The 13,544-nt window shown below is 34.4% G+C and overlaps 2 protein-coding genes across 4 annotated transcripts; one reads left to right on the top strand and one right to left on the bottom strand.

The window, feature by feature from the left end:
* Positions 1 to 3,169: 3,169 nt before the first annotated feature.
* Positions 3,170 to 5,811, top strand: LOC105123127 (probable xyloglucan endotransglucosylase/hydrolase protein B). Of its 2 annotated transcripts, none has more exons than XM_011022623.1 (5): positions 3,170 to 3,295; positions 3,419 to 3,612; positions 3,776 to 3,876; positions 4,059 to 4,252; positions 5,071 to 5,811. In XM_011022623.1, the coding sequence occupies exons 2-5, from the start codon at positions 3,423 to 3,425 to the stop codon at positions 5,468 to 5,470; spliced, it is 885 nt and encodes a 294-aa protein (XP_011020925.1). In that variant the 5' UTR covers positions 3,170 to 3,295; positions 3,419 to 3,422; the 3' UTR covers positions 5,471 to 5,811. The 2 variants fall into 2 exon arrangements, with proteins under 2 accessions (XP_011020925.1, XP_011020926.1); XM_011022624.1 differs by having other exon boundaries at positions 3,269 to 3,339.
* A 1,663-nt stretch (positions 5,812 to 7,474) lies between these two features.
* LOC105123128 (probable protein phosphatase 2C 40) lies at positions 7,475 to 11,086 on the bottom strand. Of its 2 annotated transcripts, none has more exons than XM_011022625.1 (6): positions 10,874 to 11,086; positions 10,691 to 10,743; positions 10,528 to 10,599; positions 8,737 to 9,920; positions 8,368 to 8,632; positions 7,475 to 8,007 (listed from the first exon to the last, which is right to left on the bottom strand). In XM_011022625.1, exons 3-6 carry the CDS (start codon positions 10,565 to 10,567, stop codon positions 7,880 to 7,882), a joined length of 1,617 nt encoding a protein of 538 aa, XP_011020927.1. In that variant the 5' UTR covers positions 10,568 to 10,599; positions 10,691 to 10,743; positions 10,874 to 11,086; the 3' UTR covers positions 7,475 to 7,879. The 2 variants fall into 2 exon arrangements, with proteins under 2 accessions (XP_011020927.1, XP_011020929.1); XM_011022627.1 differs by having other exon boundaries at positions 8,737 to 10,041; positions 10,874 to 11,085.
* Between the last annotated feature and the right edge of the window lie 2,458 nt (positions 11,087 to 13,544).

Genomic DNA, 13,544 nt, shown 5'->3' on the forward strand with positions numbered 1-13,544 from the left:
AACTGTGGCCCAATATTTGTTTGATAAATCCCACCCGCTCTGTATTATCTCTCCTGCGGTCTCTAACTAGCGATTCACATCTATCATGCAGCGGTTTCAAATACAAGCCCCAACTAGACAAGATCAAGAAATTGGAATATTGTGCACGTGAGCTTCTGGCCTAGCGGTGGGAGGGGCTTGTCCTCTTCCTCTGCACCTGAGTTCGAATCTTATTATGCACGCCTGTCACCCCCGCGGTGCTTACCTGTTCACTGAGCTTGCAGGATGTTCAGTGGGCCGTGTGGATTAGTCGTGGTGCACGTAAGCTGACCCGGACACCCCACGTAAATTAAAAAAAAAGAAAAAAAAATTGAAATATTGTGATCATACAATCATATAGTTGAGGATTGGTTGCGATTATGTTTGATTTTTTTAATTATAATACATATAATTGCGTTTGATCATCATATTACATTTTAAATTACACCATTTACTTTTTATAGAATTATTTAATATATATATATAAAGCACATAACATCTAAGTGTCAGATGAATTAAAAAATTAGGCCAGTGATCAATATCTTTCATCATCCAATTAGTGATTCTTGTATGACTATGTCTAAAGGACCTGTTGTACATTACCATACAACCTGTTTTTGAGATTCTTTCAATGTTTTTTCAAGCTTTGAAATAATTTTTTTTGTATTTTTTTATTTTCTTGATATCAAAAATAAATTTTATAAAATTTAAATAAATATGTATATGCATATATATATATATATATATATTATTTTGATGTGTTTTTTTTTTAAAAAAATATTTACCATATTTACATATGCAACCCCTATCCTATAGGATGGATTCAGATTTCTAGAGTATAAGAAAAGGTAAAAGGGACAGAAAATTACCCAAATTTCATAAATCAACCCAGAAAACAGAATTCGGAAGATTATTTATATGTTTGTGAATTTCATTGAGGATAAATTGCCTCCAATTAACGATACGCCAGGGCAACGATAAACATAGCCGTGGCCGCTTCAAACTGTACTCGTTAGGAATTAACGTAAGCTAGCTTCAAGTAAATGAAAACACAGGAATACGGAAGTGGTGACTGGTAAGAAGCGATCCGAAAGTCAAGCACGAATGATGCACCCACATGATGATGCTCTTTCCGCGGCATGGACCACCGGGGGTCGGGGACAGTTTGACAGGCACCTTTTGGTTTGATTTCTTCTTGTTTTTCCATTCCTCGACTATATTCCACTAAAATATTTTCCAAATTGTTCGGCAAATTTGGATATCAAGTTGAGTCGGCATGATAAGTTTCACAAATTTCTTCTTTTAGATTATTACTAGATAATTTGTTGGTGTTGCAGTGTGGCGTTGTATACCAGATTTGTTTTTTTAATATAAAACATATTTAAGTGTTGTTAATATATTTTTTAATAAAAAAATTAATAATAAATTCAAAATATAATATATATTGAATGATATCGTTTTTCTTAATATTGATATAATAATATAACAAATATTTTTTAAAAAAATATTGAGATCATGAAATTATACATCAACTCGATTTAACATATTAAATTTAGGTTTGAGCCATAAAATCATGATAATTTTATAAAAAATTAAAATAAATCATGAAAGTCAACTCATAACCAACCTGATGTTAAAGGTAAAAATTAAAAAAAAAATATAAATTTAAAAATAAAACTACTCAGGTTAACTTATCAGACTTACAACTTGAATCATGACATTGAAATAATTCTATGAAAAACAAATCAAAATATTGTTATATAGTTTAATTTTCAAGCAACTCAAAGTTAAATAATGAAATAAAAAATTAATTAAAAAAATAACTTAAATTAATCCAGGCTAACATGTAAAACTCATGATTTGAGTTGTGAAATCAAGATAACTTTATAAGAAAATAAAATAAAATTAAAAATTTCTATTTCTAATATATTCAATGTTGAATGTTGAAATTAAAGAGAAAAAAAATTAAATTTATAAAATCATGATAACTATAAAAAAAGAAGCTGAAAAAAATTATAAAATTCAATTTTTAAATAACCCAAATCAACCCGGACTAATATGTTAAATCCGTAATTTAGATAACGAGATCAATATAATTTTATAAAAAATAAATAAAAATAAATTACAAAACTCTATTTTTAACCGAATTAATATTAAAGGTTAAAATAAAAAAAATCAAGTCCAAGAGACTAGAATAATTCAATTAAAAAAATTACAAAATTTAATTTTTAAACAACATAATATTAAATAATAAAATTTAAAAAATATAAATAATAACTTTTTACAAAAGTACAGATACAATAATTTTGTATACATCCTTTATTAATTTTGCAAATAACAAAGCATGAAACTGTAAATAATCTATTCAATAACTTTCATGCAAATAAGATATTGGCAAGTATAGAAAGTTACATGTCTATAAATAAAAGGGAGTAGAGGTGTTTTTGTCATTTTAGAATGCAGTATTTTTTAGATGAAAAATTTATTTATTTTTATATTTAAAAAAATTAAAATTTTTTATTTGAAATTATTATTTTTTTAAATAGTTTTACATTATTTTTATATGCTGATTTTAAAATTTTTTTAAAATAATAATAAAATATTATTTTAATATATTTTAAAAATAAAAATATCTTAAAATTCAAGAAAAAATCTATAGAAATAAAATAAAAAATAGAGTCGGTGGGTTTAGTCACGATAGCAAAAAAGCCCTTTAGATAAGAAGACAAAAGCAGAAAAGCGCAGTCCTCGAAGAGCGCAAAAAAAAAAAAAACAGTGACAAGAGCTTAATAAACATGGTGGCCCAGATATCTGAGGTGAGAGATGCAGAGGTTAACATTTTAGAAAGACAGAAAGGGGGAAATGGGTAAACTAACCAGTGGTCGGTACGTGTCCACCTTCACCGTTTTTTTTCCTTTCCCATTAACCCCGCCAAAAAAAACACCCACAAATGTTTCCAACTTTCAAAGCACATTCTCCTCTCGTCGCCAAGCATGCTCGATAGCACAACCACATAGTTCGACAGACCCCAACGTGCAAAAAGTTAAATAACGCACCTCTCTTCTCCACCACCATCACATAAAAATAGGGTGCTCGTATTAGCTAGCTGTGTTACCTCTGCCATTATTATGGTTTTTTTGGATCAAATGAAAAAGCTTGCCCCCACATGCACATCAATAATTTAATGTTAGTTGAAAATCAACCGCTATTTAAAGGGCATCTCCTCCTCCGTTCTCCTCGTCGAATTCTCTCCCTTTTCATCACTCTTTACGTTTAGGTGAGAATGCTAATTGCTAGCTTGCTCGCTCTAGAACCTTGAATATAATTGTATCTTCATTTTTTTTACGCCTTTTAACGTCTCATGCGTGTCAAAAACTAAATTTTGTATGAAAATATGCAGAAACATGGCTGCTGCTTATCTGTGGACTTTGTTTCTTGGCATGCTGGTTATGGTATCTGGAACAATGGGAGCTGCCCTGAGGAAGCCAGTGGATGTGGCGTTCGGTAGGAACTATGTTCCTACATGGGCTTTTGACCACATTAAGTACTTCAATGGAGGCAATGAGATTCAGCTACACTTAGATAAATACACAGGTGTGTGTGACTGTGAATGTGTGTTATAATCAGATCAATGAACTTTTGCTCTTTATCATTTATTGCATTTCAATAGAGCTCTCCCTGCCTTTTTATTTTTTACTTTTCTCTTCACCGTCCGATGGCATATTTTGCTAACAATAACGGGTTTGATATTGCAAAGGTACTGGTTTCCAATCAAAAGGTTCATACTTATTTGGCCATTTCAGTATGCAAATGAAGTTGGTTCCTGGTGACTCAGCTGGAACAGTCACTGCTTTCTATGTAAGCATTTCTCATCACGTTGCGACTGGTCATTTTTATTTTTACTTGGTATTTTAGAAAATATTTTTCTTTATTGATCGGTCCCGATTTCTCAATCAATCTTTTCTTTAATAATAATAATTATTATTATTATTATCATCATCATCATCATTAAAATTATTATTTGTATGTTTCTTTGGCAGCTATCCTCACAAAACTCAGAGCATGACGAGATAGACTTTGAGTTCTTAGGAAACAGGACTGGCCAGCCCTACATTTTGCAGACAAATGTCTTCACAGGAGGCAAGGGAGATAGAGAACAGAGGATTTTCCTATGGTTTGACCCAACCAAGGAATTCCACTACTATTCTGTCCTATGGAACATGTACATAATAGTGTAAGTCTATTTTCCTATTTCATCTTTCTGCGTTAACTTTTAGGAGTTTAAGCAATCCAGTCTTAACACTCATCTCAATTAAATTACGGTTTTAAATTAGTTCGAATTGGCCATATAGATCCTTCCTCTTTAAAATTCTTCTGAAAAAGGAAAGGAAGATGTTGCTATCCCAAAATTATTCAATTTCAATAATCTCCCAATCAAATTTTCACGTGAGTACTGCAACATCAATGGCGGGTGGTGGGTCAACCATATCTTAGTTTCCATTCCCTGAAAAAGAAAGAACAAGTTTTGTGTTCAATTACCCTTTTTTGCTAAAACCTTTCTGTCTAAATTCTAAAGTTGGGCAATGAAGAAACATATCCACCACCTTAGGGGGACTCTGTTGAAACATGGTGAAAGGAGGTCGCTTTTCTTACTTAAGATTGTTTGTTTTCAATGATCTATCCCGACGTAACTCTTAAGTTGGTGGACACTTTCTTTCCCTTTTGTGTTTTGATTATGTGAAATGGACACATTATTATATAGATATGGTCCATCCTGTCCCAAATAAGCAAATCATTCGCATGCGAAGCATATTGTTATATAATGTATAATCCAATCTGATCGATCATAATATTTAATGCTGTATTAATCCATTTGTATAATCATTTTATATTTAATTATCAGTACTCCTATAAAGTTCAATTTGATAAAGTGTAGTGCAACTGGAATGTTATTGACAACGTGCTTGTATAGTCATATTTCTCTCCGAGAAAATGGATCAAATGCTGTTTTGTAAAAGCTGGTGCGTTAATTACATGAGTGGTGTCCTTCAGGTTCCTCGTGGATGATGTGCCAATCAGAGTGTTCAAGAACTGCAAAGATTTGGGAGTGAAGTTTCCATTCAACCAGCCAATGAAGATATACTCCAGCCTATGGAATGCCGATGATTGGGCTACCAGGGGTGGACTCGAGAAGACAGACTGGTCCAAGGCACCGTTTATTGCCTCCTACAGGAGTTTCCACATAGATGGGTGCGAGGCCTCCGTGGAAGCCAGGTTCTGCGCCACACAGGGTGCAAGATGGTGGGACCAGAAGGAGTTCCAAGATCTGGATGCCTTCCAGTACAGGAGGCTCAGCTGGGTCCGCCAGAAATATACCATCTACAACTACTGCACTGATAGATCAAGATACCCTTCAATGCCCCCAGAATGCAAGAGAGACAGAGACATATAATATTAGTGTCGGAGACCATAATGGTGCTGGATACATTTTATATGATTGGATTAATATTTGCTTGCTGAAGAAGCCCTGCAAGCTGTTAATCTCCACAGCTGCTTCCATCCTGTTTTACTCCTGTAATTGATATAATATACCTGAGAGCGTGATTATGGTTTCAGGAGGGCGTGTCACTGCCATCATCAGTGAGCACCTGCTAAGGCGTTATTCTCTCCGATTCAAACAGAAAATGTCACTGTTGAGCGTCTGTTCTGGTGTCTATTATCGTTGTTGTGTTATCAAACTGTAATGAACCATTATCTTATGTTGCGAATAAAATTATTTATTATTTGATAATATTTTATTATACTGGTTGAATTAGAATTATTATTATTGTTACAATATATTTAATTTAAATGAAGTATTTTAAAAAAAATTAAATGAATTGTTTAAGAACAGTATTTTTTTTTGGGAAAACACACAAATATCATAGAAAAATAAATAAAAATAAAACATTACATAGCTTGTTTCTTTTTTTAAAAAAAAAAAGTTGAACCATTTCGTTATTTAATTGAGATCCGTGCAATCTCAATAAAATTTTAAATAAGATGCATTTTGTAAGCAATGTATTTTTATTTTTTTATAGTATATTTTTCATATCATTATATTAAAATAATTTTAAAATATTAAATAAATTAATTTCAAGTTAATTTTTTTTTCAAAATATTAATATACTCCATGTTCACTTTAATGGATATTTTATTTTTCTTCTTATGATCGCTAGCTTCCTTTTTATCTTTTTTGAATGCATGGTCAGTGCTTGACCAGCGAAATTCCCTCTTATCTCAGCACACAAACGAAGGAAAATGGTTTACTTTCCTTTATTTATTATTCTCCTTTCGATTCCTTTTTGTAAAGATAAAGGATAAAGAACATCAATTTGTTCTCTTTTCAATCTAGCACCACAAAATTGTCACCAAACACAAAAAAAAATGGCTATTCCTTTCTCTTCAGAGCACAATTCTTCGAGTCAAGTGGAGGGACGGCCTTGTCTCATTCAAGGAAGATCGGAGAAAGTGAATTTCTAGAAAATATTAGATCCCACGATTCACCAACACACAACAACAATCGTGACTTCATGTTCCTGGGACACGAACTGCTTCCTTAGTCCTTTGGGAATGGGCTCTGCTCTTCACCTTTTCCGTCCTTTGGGAATGGGCTCTGCTCTTCACTTTTTCTTTTTCTTTTTTTTTAATCGGTGTTTTTTTAGAATGGAATGTTCAGCTTCTCATGAACTCTGAAACAGAGATGCGTCTGTGTTAATTGTATCAGAAATAACAGAAGGCGGAACTTTTGATTCCAAATGCGCTCTCTCTCTTTTTGTTGATAGGGGGATTGCATTCATTATCAATATGAAAAGGCTATGATCTAGCCTTGCTGTGAGAAGATTGGAATTCCTGCAATCTGGAAGCCAGATCAGTTATATCTTCAGTGATCACGGGAATGCAAGAGAGGCCATCGACTCTGTTATCACCTGTGTTGTCTGTGTGATAAGCACATTTCATTCATTGTTGATCAAATTTCATGTCTAAATCTTATCTGCAACATTCACCTTCACAATTATAGTTTCTAATTATTCTAATTGCAAGCTCAAATTTTTACACGAGAAAGGACAATTTCAGGCTAGCTGGAGTCGCTCGTTAACAAGATCTCCTTGTTTTCAAAAGCTTAAAGCTTTCTCAGAATTAAATCCTGATTTCCATTATCCAAAGAGAAGACGGGTATCTTTTTAAAACAGACTCATGGTAAATCAAGTTACATGAGGCTCTGCATCTAGCAAAATCACCTGGTTTTCTACTTCTGTTAGATGGTAGATACAAATCAAATAACCGACTGCAGTCATGTGTCATCAGCAAAAATTGTTCAGGAAAACCAACATTTTTTTAAAACAGCAAGGTAAAAAAAAAAAGGCTGTTTCATCAATGCAAAAGGAAAGGGTAGGCGTATGCCAGTCTTAACCGAAGAAGATAATACTGCTTTTCTTTTCTTATTCTCATGAATCATAAAATATTATATCCATCTAATGCTTGTCATGGTGCTAATTATGTAATTGCTGCAACATTGATTTTCAATATCTGAAAGACGTTGCAAATGTAATTCAGCGTGCACCCATGTGGACTTGAGACCATAGCTTCAAATTTGCGAGCTTAATCCACACAACCTACTGCAAAAATTTATTTAACTTCAGTACAAATACCACCACCAGATTGATGCATGGGAAATCTTTATTTATCGGGAAAAACCAAGTACTTGGCAAACTGGGATGATCAACATGCCAAAAGCTCTCCAGTTATTTTTATCTGTCACCACAAAGATTTCATAACAAGAAGAATCTATGGTGGGTGCGGGTGCATGCTTGCAGCCAACCTATAGATATGCAGACGCAGCAGAAGTCCGTTGTTTATTACCGAGTATAACTACAAGCACGGTAACATCGTCATGGTATTTCCTTCTTCTCCCAGCTGGAATACTCATCAGATCTTCAGTGCTAAAACCTTCACAATGACAACATTTATTCAGATATCAGAACGAATTTGAACAGACTGAATGGCCTAACATCATCATATGATATGATTCAATAATCACCAATCAATGGGAAGAGCATCTGAAATATCATATGCAAGCATGCTTTGCTTATTAGCAGGCCGTATCTTCTTCCCAGATTCTTAAAATGGTCCAAATTCTGCAATATCAATGTTTCTGCATTTTTTGCACAGACCATGCCACAAGGGTATATCTTTTATTCAATGGAGAGATCAATGATCGCATATGAATATGACAGAAAAATTAAGACTAAAGAAAGTATATGCACAGAAATTTCCAAAATTTAATTATCGAAAGGAAAAAGAAATTACCAGCATTATCAGCTGCTCTCTGAACAAGCTGTTCAACCAGGTGCTTTGCAGGATCACCAGAAGGATTGTTCTGGATAAAGAGATGCACAAGCTTCACAACTTCATCATTGCTAAAGAAATCAAACAATCCATCACTTCCCAAAACAACAAATTGATCCTTGTCTGAAACTCTATGACTCATAGTGAAGGGATGATTATAAACATAGGGAGGACTGCACAAATTTCGAACTCGTAGAATCCCCATCAACACATCATTCATTTTACTCTGCGGAATTGAAAGGAATAATTTATGTTAAGTAATATAAGCTCTGTAAAGGAGCATTAACTTGAAGAAAACAAATAAAAAAGAAAAAACAATTCGCCATTGACCTTTTTAAGATAACCAACTCCAAATGCTCGAGTTAACTTCAGTTTCCCTTTTACTCTCCCATAGATGATAGGAGAAGGATCATCAGGGTGATCGGCCAAAACTTTATTGCACTCTGACTCGTTATCAACGGTATGAGTTTCTGTTAACTGGATGGCTTTCAACACCCCTTCCTCTTGAATGGTGCTTGTTGCTAATATTGCCCTACTATCCCCTAAATTTTGGACATAGATATGATCTCCATAAAGAAGAATTGCCAAGACACAAGATCCAACAGACACCAAATCAGGGCGATCTTCCATTTCCTGCTCCACCATGCACATAAAATCGCCTTCTGCTTGGGCCAGGGCACGATTAAGGCAGTTTATTATGTCAGAGCTGTCATTCTCTTGCGTGAATTCTTCATCAACATAATTGGGTAGTTTTGCTTGTTCCGTTTCAGAATTTGAATGGCCAGGATCATCGGGGAGGGCAATATGCAATGTGACATTTTCACCTTCTAAGGTACTTTTAAACGAACCAGGCTGCTTCTTTTTGTTCCACTCCAGCATATGCAGGTAAAAACAGATGTTTTCATAGAGAGTACCAGCTAAGAAATCAGCCGCATCACGCCCATTAAATCCATCATAGATTCCACAGAAGAGCCATCCATTTTCTTCAGAACACACTGCTTGGACTCTATCCTCGCCTGCAGCCCCTCCAGCCATTTGCACTTCCATTGTACTGAGAAATGTCGAGGATTCTGTTCTGGTAGGAGCACTCGTAGATTTCCACAAGGTCTCAGCAAAGTCCTTATCCTTCGGTGTGCTACCACCCAAGGAGGTGAAGCTGCTATATGAGGATGATGATGTGAAATCTAAGCGTGAAAGAGAAGGAGAAGATGCCATCCTTCTAAATGATTTTGGAGAATCAAGGTTAGGCAAGATCTCCTCTCCAATGAGACCATTACACAGATTTGTGTTTGCCAAAGTAGCATTGGCACTAAGAGCAGCACCAGACAAACACGAAAAGGAACTACTCATCTTCATACAAGAATCTTGGATCATGGTGCTGTTCAAAAAGTCGTATCCCTCTGGCACAATGGAAAGAATACTAGGGCCAGTGACATTGCACTGATAACCAAAACTAACACTTAGTTCCCTTGCATATATAGGTGCATCATCCGATCCTTCCATCATCATTAAATCTGGTATAGGAAAACAGTACAGTTTCCTAGTAAATACTTGTTTTTTTCTCAAAGATCATGGGTGATGTACAGGATGCTAGAGACAAAGTTTCAAACACTTGGATACTGAAAGAAACTGAGCCTGAAATATATCACAAAGATAAAGTTATTAAATCACACTGCCTAAGAAAGAAGATTCCAGGCTTAGCACGGCATGAAAAATCTTTCCACGAATTGAGAAATCAGAGCATAGTTTGACAGCTAATATTCAGCAGAAATAAAAGAATCATGATGGATTCCATTGACAAGCAATAACTAAAAAAGGAAATTGTGTAAATCCAAGCTTCTTTATTAACAATAAAAAAATGCCTTCAATTCGAGATACAAAGCTAACAGTCTAAGAAAAAATAATTTTCACGATAAACAGATCAAAATAAACATAGAACCCGTAATTGACTGTGTTCAATTTCTAACTTCGGAGGAAAAGGAGCGAAAGTTAAACAGAACAAAAAAATAAAGAAAGAAAGGGGGCGGAGGAAAAGGAGCGAAAGTTAAACAGAATAAAAAAAATAAAGAAAGAAAGAGGGCAAAACAAAAAAAAAGAAGAAGAAGAGAAAACTTAGCATACCCAAAATAGAAATGGTTGTGCTTTTAAGAAATGAGACCATGGGTAGCGTTTATCAAGAGAAATTTGAATATCCTGCAAAAACGAAAGCAAACAAGGAAAGAAACTACCATTAGATTGGGAAATCGGAATCTGGAAGAAACGGATAATCAGCAAAATCAATCACCACTTGTTCCATTTAATTGTATAAGTGCCCTGTTTTCTCCATTTTTGGGATTTCTGTGGGGGGGAAAAGGAAAGAATCTTGGCATGAGAAAATCAACAAATCAAACAGATGAAACGAAAAAGAAGAAACATGCAACGTTAGAAAGCTAAAGATGTGAAAATGATGCACGCAAATGGGACTCACAGGAAGAGAATCAGAGAGGAGAGGAGTTGAACACTGGAACAGAGAGAGAGAAATCAAATGTAGAGGGCCACTAACAGTTGACGTTCAGATGGTAACGACAACTCTTTTGAAAAATAGAAACGGACCAGTTATGATTGAGAGATTTTACGAGGCGACTCGACTCTCCACGGACTGGAAAGGCGTCTTGCGAACCGTGGCTGGTGCTTTGTTGAGATGAGACTTGAGAGGCCCCACCGCTATTCTCATATACGACAGTTTGTTTGGATCAATTTATTCAACGTTTTGTCGTTTCCAGCACTGCATATATTCTCAACTTGAGGCTATTTCCAAGTTAGACAAAGCGGCCCACAAATATTAATCCCCTTTTCTTTTCTTTTCTTTTCTTTTTATCAAAAGTCGGTTGCTTGCGCATATTAAATCCTTGTTGTTTAAAATTATATATATTTTTTTATTTTTTAAAATTTATTTTTATATCAACATTAAAATAATTTTAAATTTTAAATTTTTTAAATTTTTTTAAAAAATATGAAAACAAAGGTGCTCTCAATGAGCTGTTTTGCATAGTGATTAAAATTATATTTAGATACATTTTTAAAAATGAATTTAGCAATTTAATATATATATATATTTTTTATCTCTCTTTCGTATTCTCATGTTTTTCACGCGTTCTCTCCTTTGATTTTTTCTAGCGCCATCTTCTTTGGTCGCTGCCGCTTTCTTCCCTGTTCCTTCCAGCTTTTATGGCTGGGTTGTTCGGCTTCCTGGGGCATCTGGGATTGGAGAGGCGAGCAGGATGAATCGGCTTGCCTCCGCTCAGAGATGGTATGAAAGATACAAAGGTATTTCTTTAGATATCTTAGATTTCAACCTTGTATAACCCAGAGATAGAGACACAAACCCTGTTCGTAAACAATCAACCATGAACCAATTGATTAACGTTGCAGTCCAGTACGATGAACATGGAGTTTAAAACAACGAACACTTATTATCCATTTTTCTAATTTTTTGTTTCTCTTAAATGTATTTTTCTTCTTGCTGATTTTCCTCCTGAAATCTAATACATCTCCTCATTGTTTTATCCATTTTTCAAAGAGATTTTTTTATTGGAATATAACTTTAATATTATTCACACGTTACGATTTACCGTAATCCGATTGCAATAAAATCACTCGTGAATTTGTCTTGCCTGCAGATCTTGAATAAAAGTAATCAAAATAATAAAATGCCAGACTCGGTAGAAGATACATTCAAATAAAATATGATGGTTTGTCTATGGAAATCTTCTTCTACATTCTGAAATTTACTTGTGGAAAATTAATGAAGATTTAGGTAGCATTCATTTCAATTCTTCAATTTTATCCAGATCTAGGTGTTTCATCGTGCCACCTAAACTCAGTTTCATTGCTCAGTCTCCTTCTCACAAGCCCTTTTTTTCTATTGAAGTCCCTAGTTGTTGTTGTTTTTTTCACTTTGGTCATTAAGATTTGTTTTCCTTTTTGGTCCTTACAAATTGTGCTGTCACGGTTTTATGTATTGGCTTTTGTGTCGCCTTGCATGCAGCATGATCTATGAAAAGAATTATTTTGACATTACATTATAAACCACTATTATAGGCTTTGGTTAAAGAATTAAAAACAACAAGGACCGAAATTGATAAACAAGAAAACGCAAGGGTAGTTTTTTCATTTGTCTTGTTCTCGGGCACGTCTTTCAACACCATGGCTCTATTGTTTTCAGATTTTACTTTTCAGTGATGAATCTTTATTGCTTTTATATTTTAGTCCCCAATAGTTTAGATAGCATGGAGAAAATAATTAGAAAGGGAGGAGAAAGAAAGATCTCGCACGACCAAATTATGACTAATTATAATTATAATTTTCGTGCTTATAAATTCAATTTTAAAGACAAGTTTCATGAGAGTGGTTTTCCTTGTCTTCAAATGATCGTGGCTGGTTTTAAATTTAGATGCAGAGATTTCTTTTTGTATACAAAATAATGATATTTGAAAAGATGAGATGCGGCAAAGCATGACACTTATGCTTGTATTTACTATACTTCTTAAATCAAATTAGTCAATAAAATGTGACAACATGAGATCGAATATATATATATATATATATATATATTAAAAAAACAGGTTTAATGTGTTTTTTTAAGAATTGAAATATGAATGACAAGGTGAAAAACATTAAAAAACATGTTCGTTTACGGCTCAGGTAAGAAAGATTGAGCCACTTAGAAAACCGGAGGCAGCTGTGCATCTCAAATGTCCCTTGCCGATCTCCAAAGCGACATATGCTTAGTTTACTGGCGAAGAGGGGGATAGTGATTTGGCTGGGAGGCGGCAGAAGCAACAAGTTGGCAGAAGACTTTTGGTGACGTCGAATGACTCTTAACGGATTTATCTGCAAAGAAACGATGGGCTATTGAAGCAAGCCGGTTCTCAAAAAATAATCAGCTAATCCTTCTAGTCTCAGCAATATAACAAGTCAATCCTTCTAGTTTTAGAAATTGTAATTTAGTCCATCCATTGATTTGTAATTGATTGAAAGCACATTTGACTATTAAGAAAACGACTCAACTATCGTATTGATCTCCCTCCATGAGACGCGTGAGTGAGAGAAATAGAGCGGGCTTGGGAGAAGGGGAGAACGCCAACAAAAGAACAGAA

The sequence above is a fragment of the Populus euphratica genome, unplaced genomic scaffold (assembly GCF_000495115.2).
Source record: "Populus euphratica unplaced genomic scaffold, PopEup_1.0 scaffold8.1, whole genome shotgun sequence".
NCBI lineage: Eukaryota > Viridiplantae > Streptophyta > Magnoliopsida > Malpighiales > Salicaceae > Populus > Populus euphratica.

Coding starts and splice junctions, on each gene's coding strand:
- LOC105123128 (XM_011022625.1), bottom strand. CDS start 10,567: ATGGTCTCATTTCTTAAAAGCACAACCATTTCTATTTTGG. Junction 8,633..8,736: donor GAGTTGGTTATCTTAAAAAG/GTCAATGGCGAA, acceptor TCAATTCCGCAG/AGTAAAATGAATGATGTGTT. Junction 8,008..8,367: donor GAGAGCAGCTGATAATGCTG/GTAATTTCTTTT, acceptor GTCATTGTGAAG/GTTTTAGCACTGAAGATCTG.
- LOC105123127 (XM_011022623.1), top strand. CDS start 3,423: ATGGCTGCTGCTTATCTGTGGACTTTGTTTCTTGGCATGCTGGTTATG. Junction 3,613..3,775: donor ACACTTAGATAAATACACAG/GTGTGTGTGACT, acceptor GATATTGCAAAG/GTACTGGTTTCCAATCAAAA. Junction 4,253..5,070: donor TGGAACATGTACATAATAGT/GTAAGTCTATTT, acceptor GGTGTCCTTCAG/GTTCCTCGTGGATGATGTGC.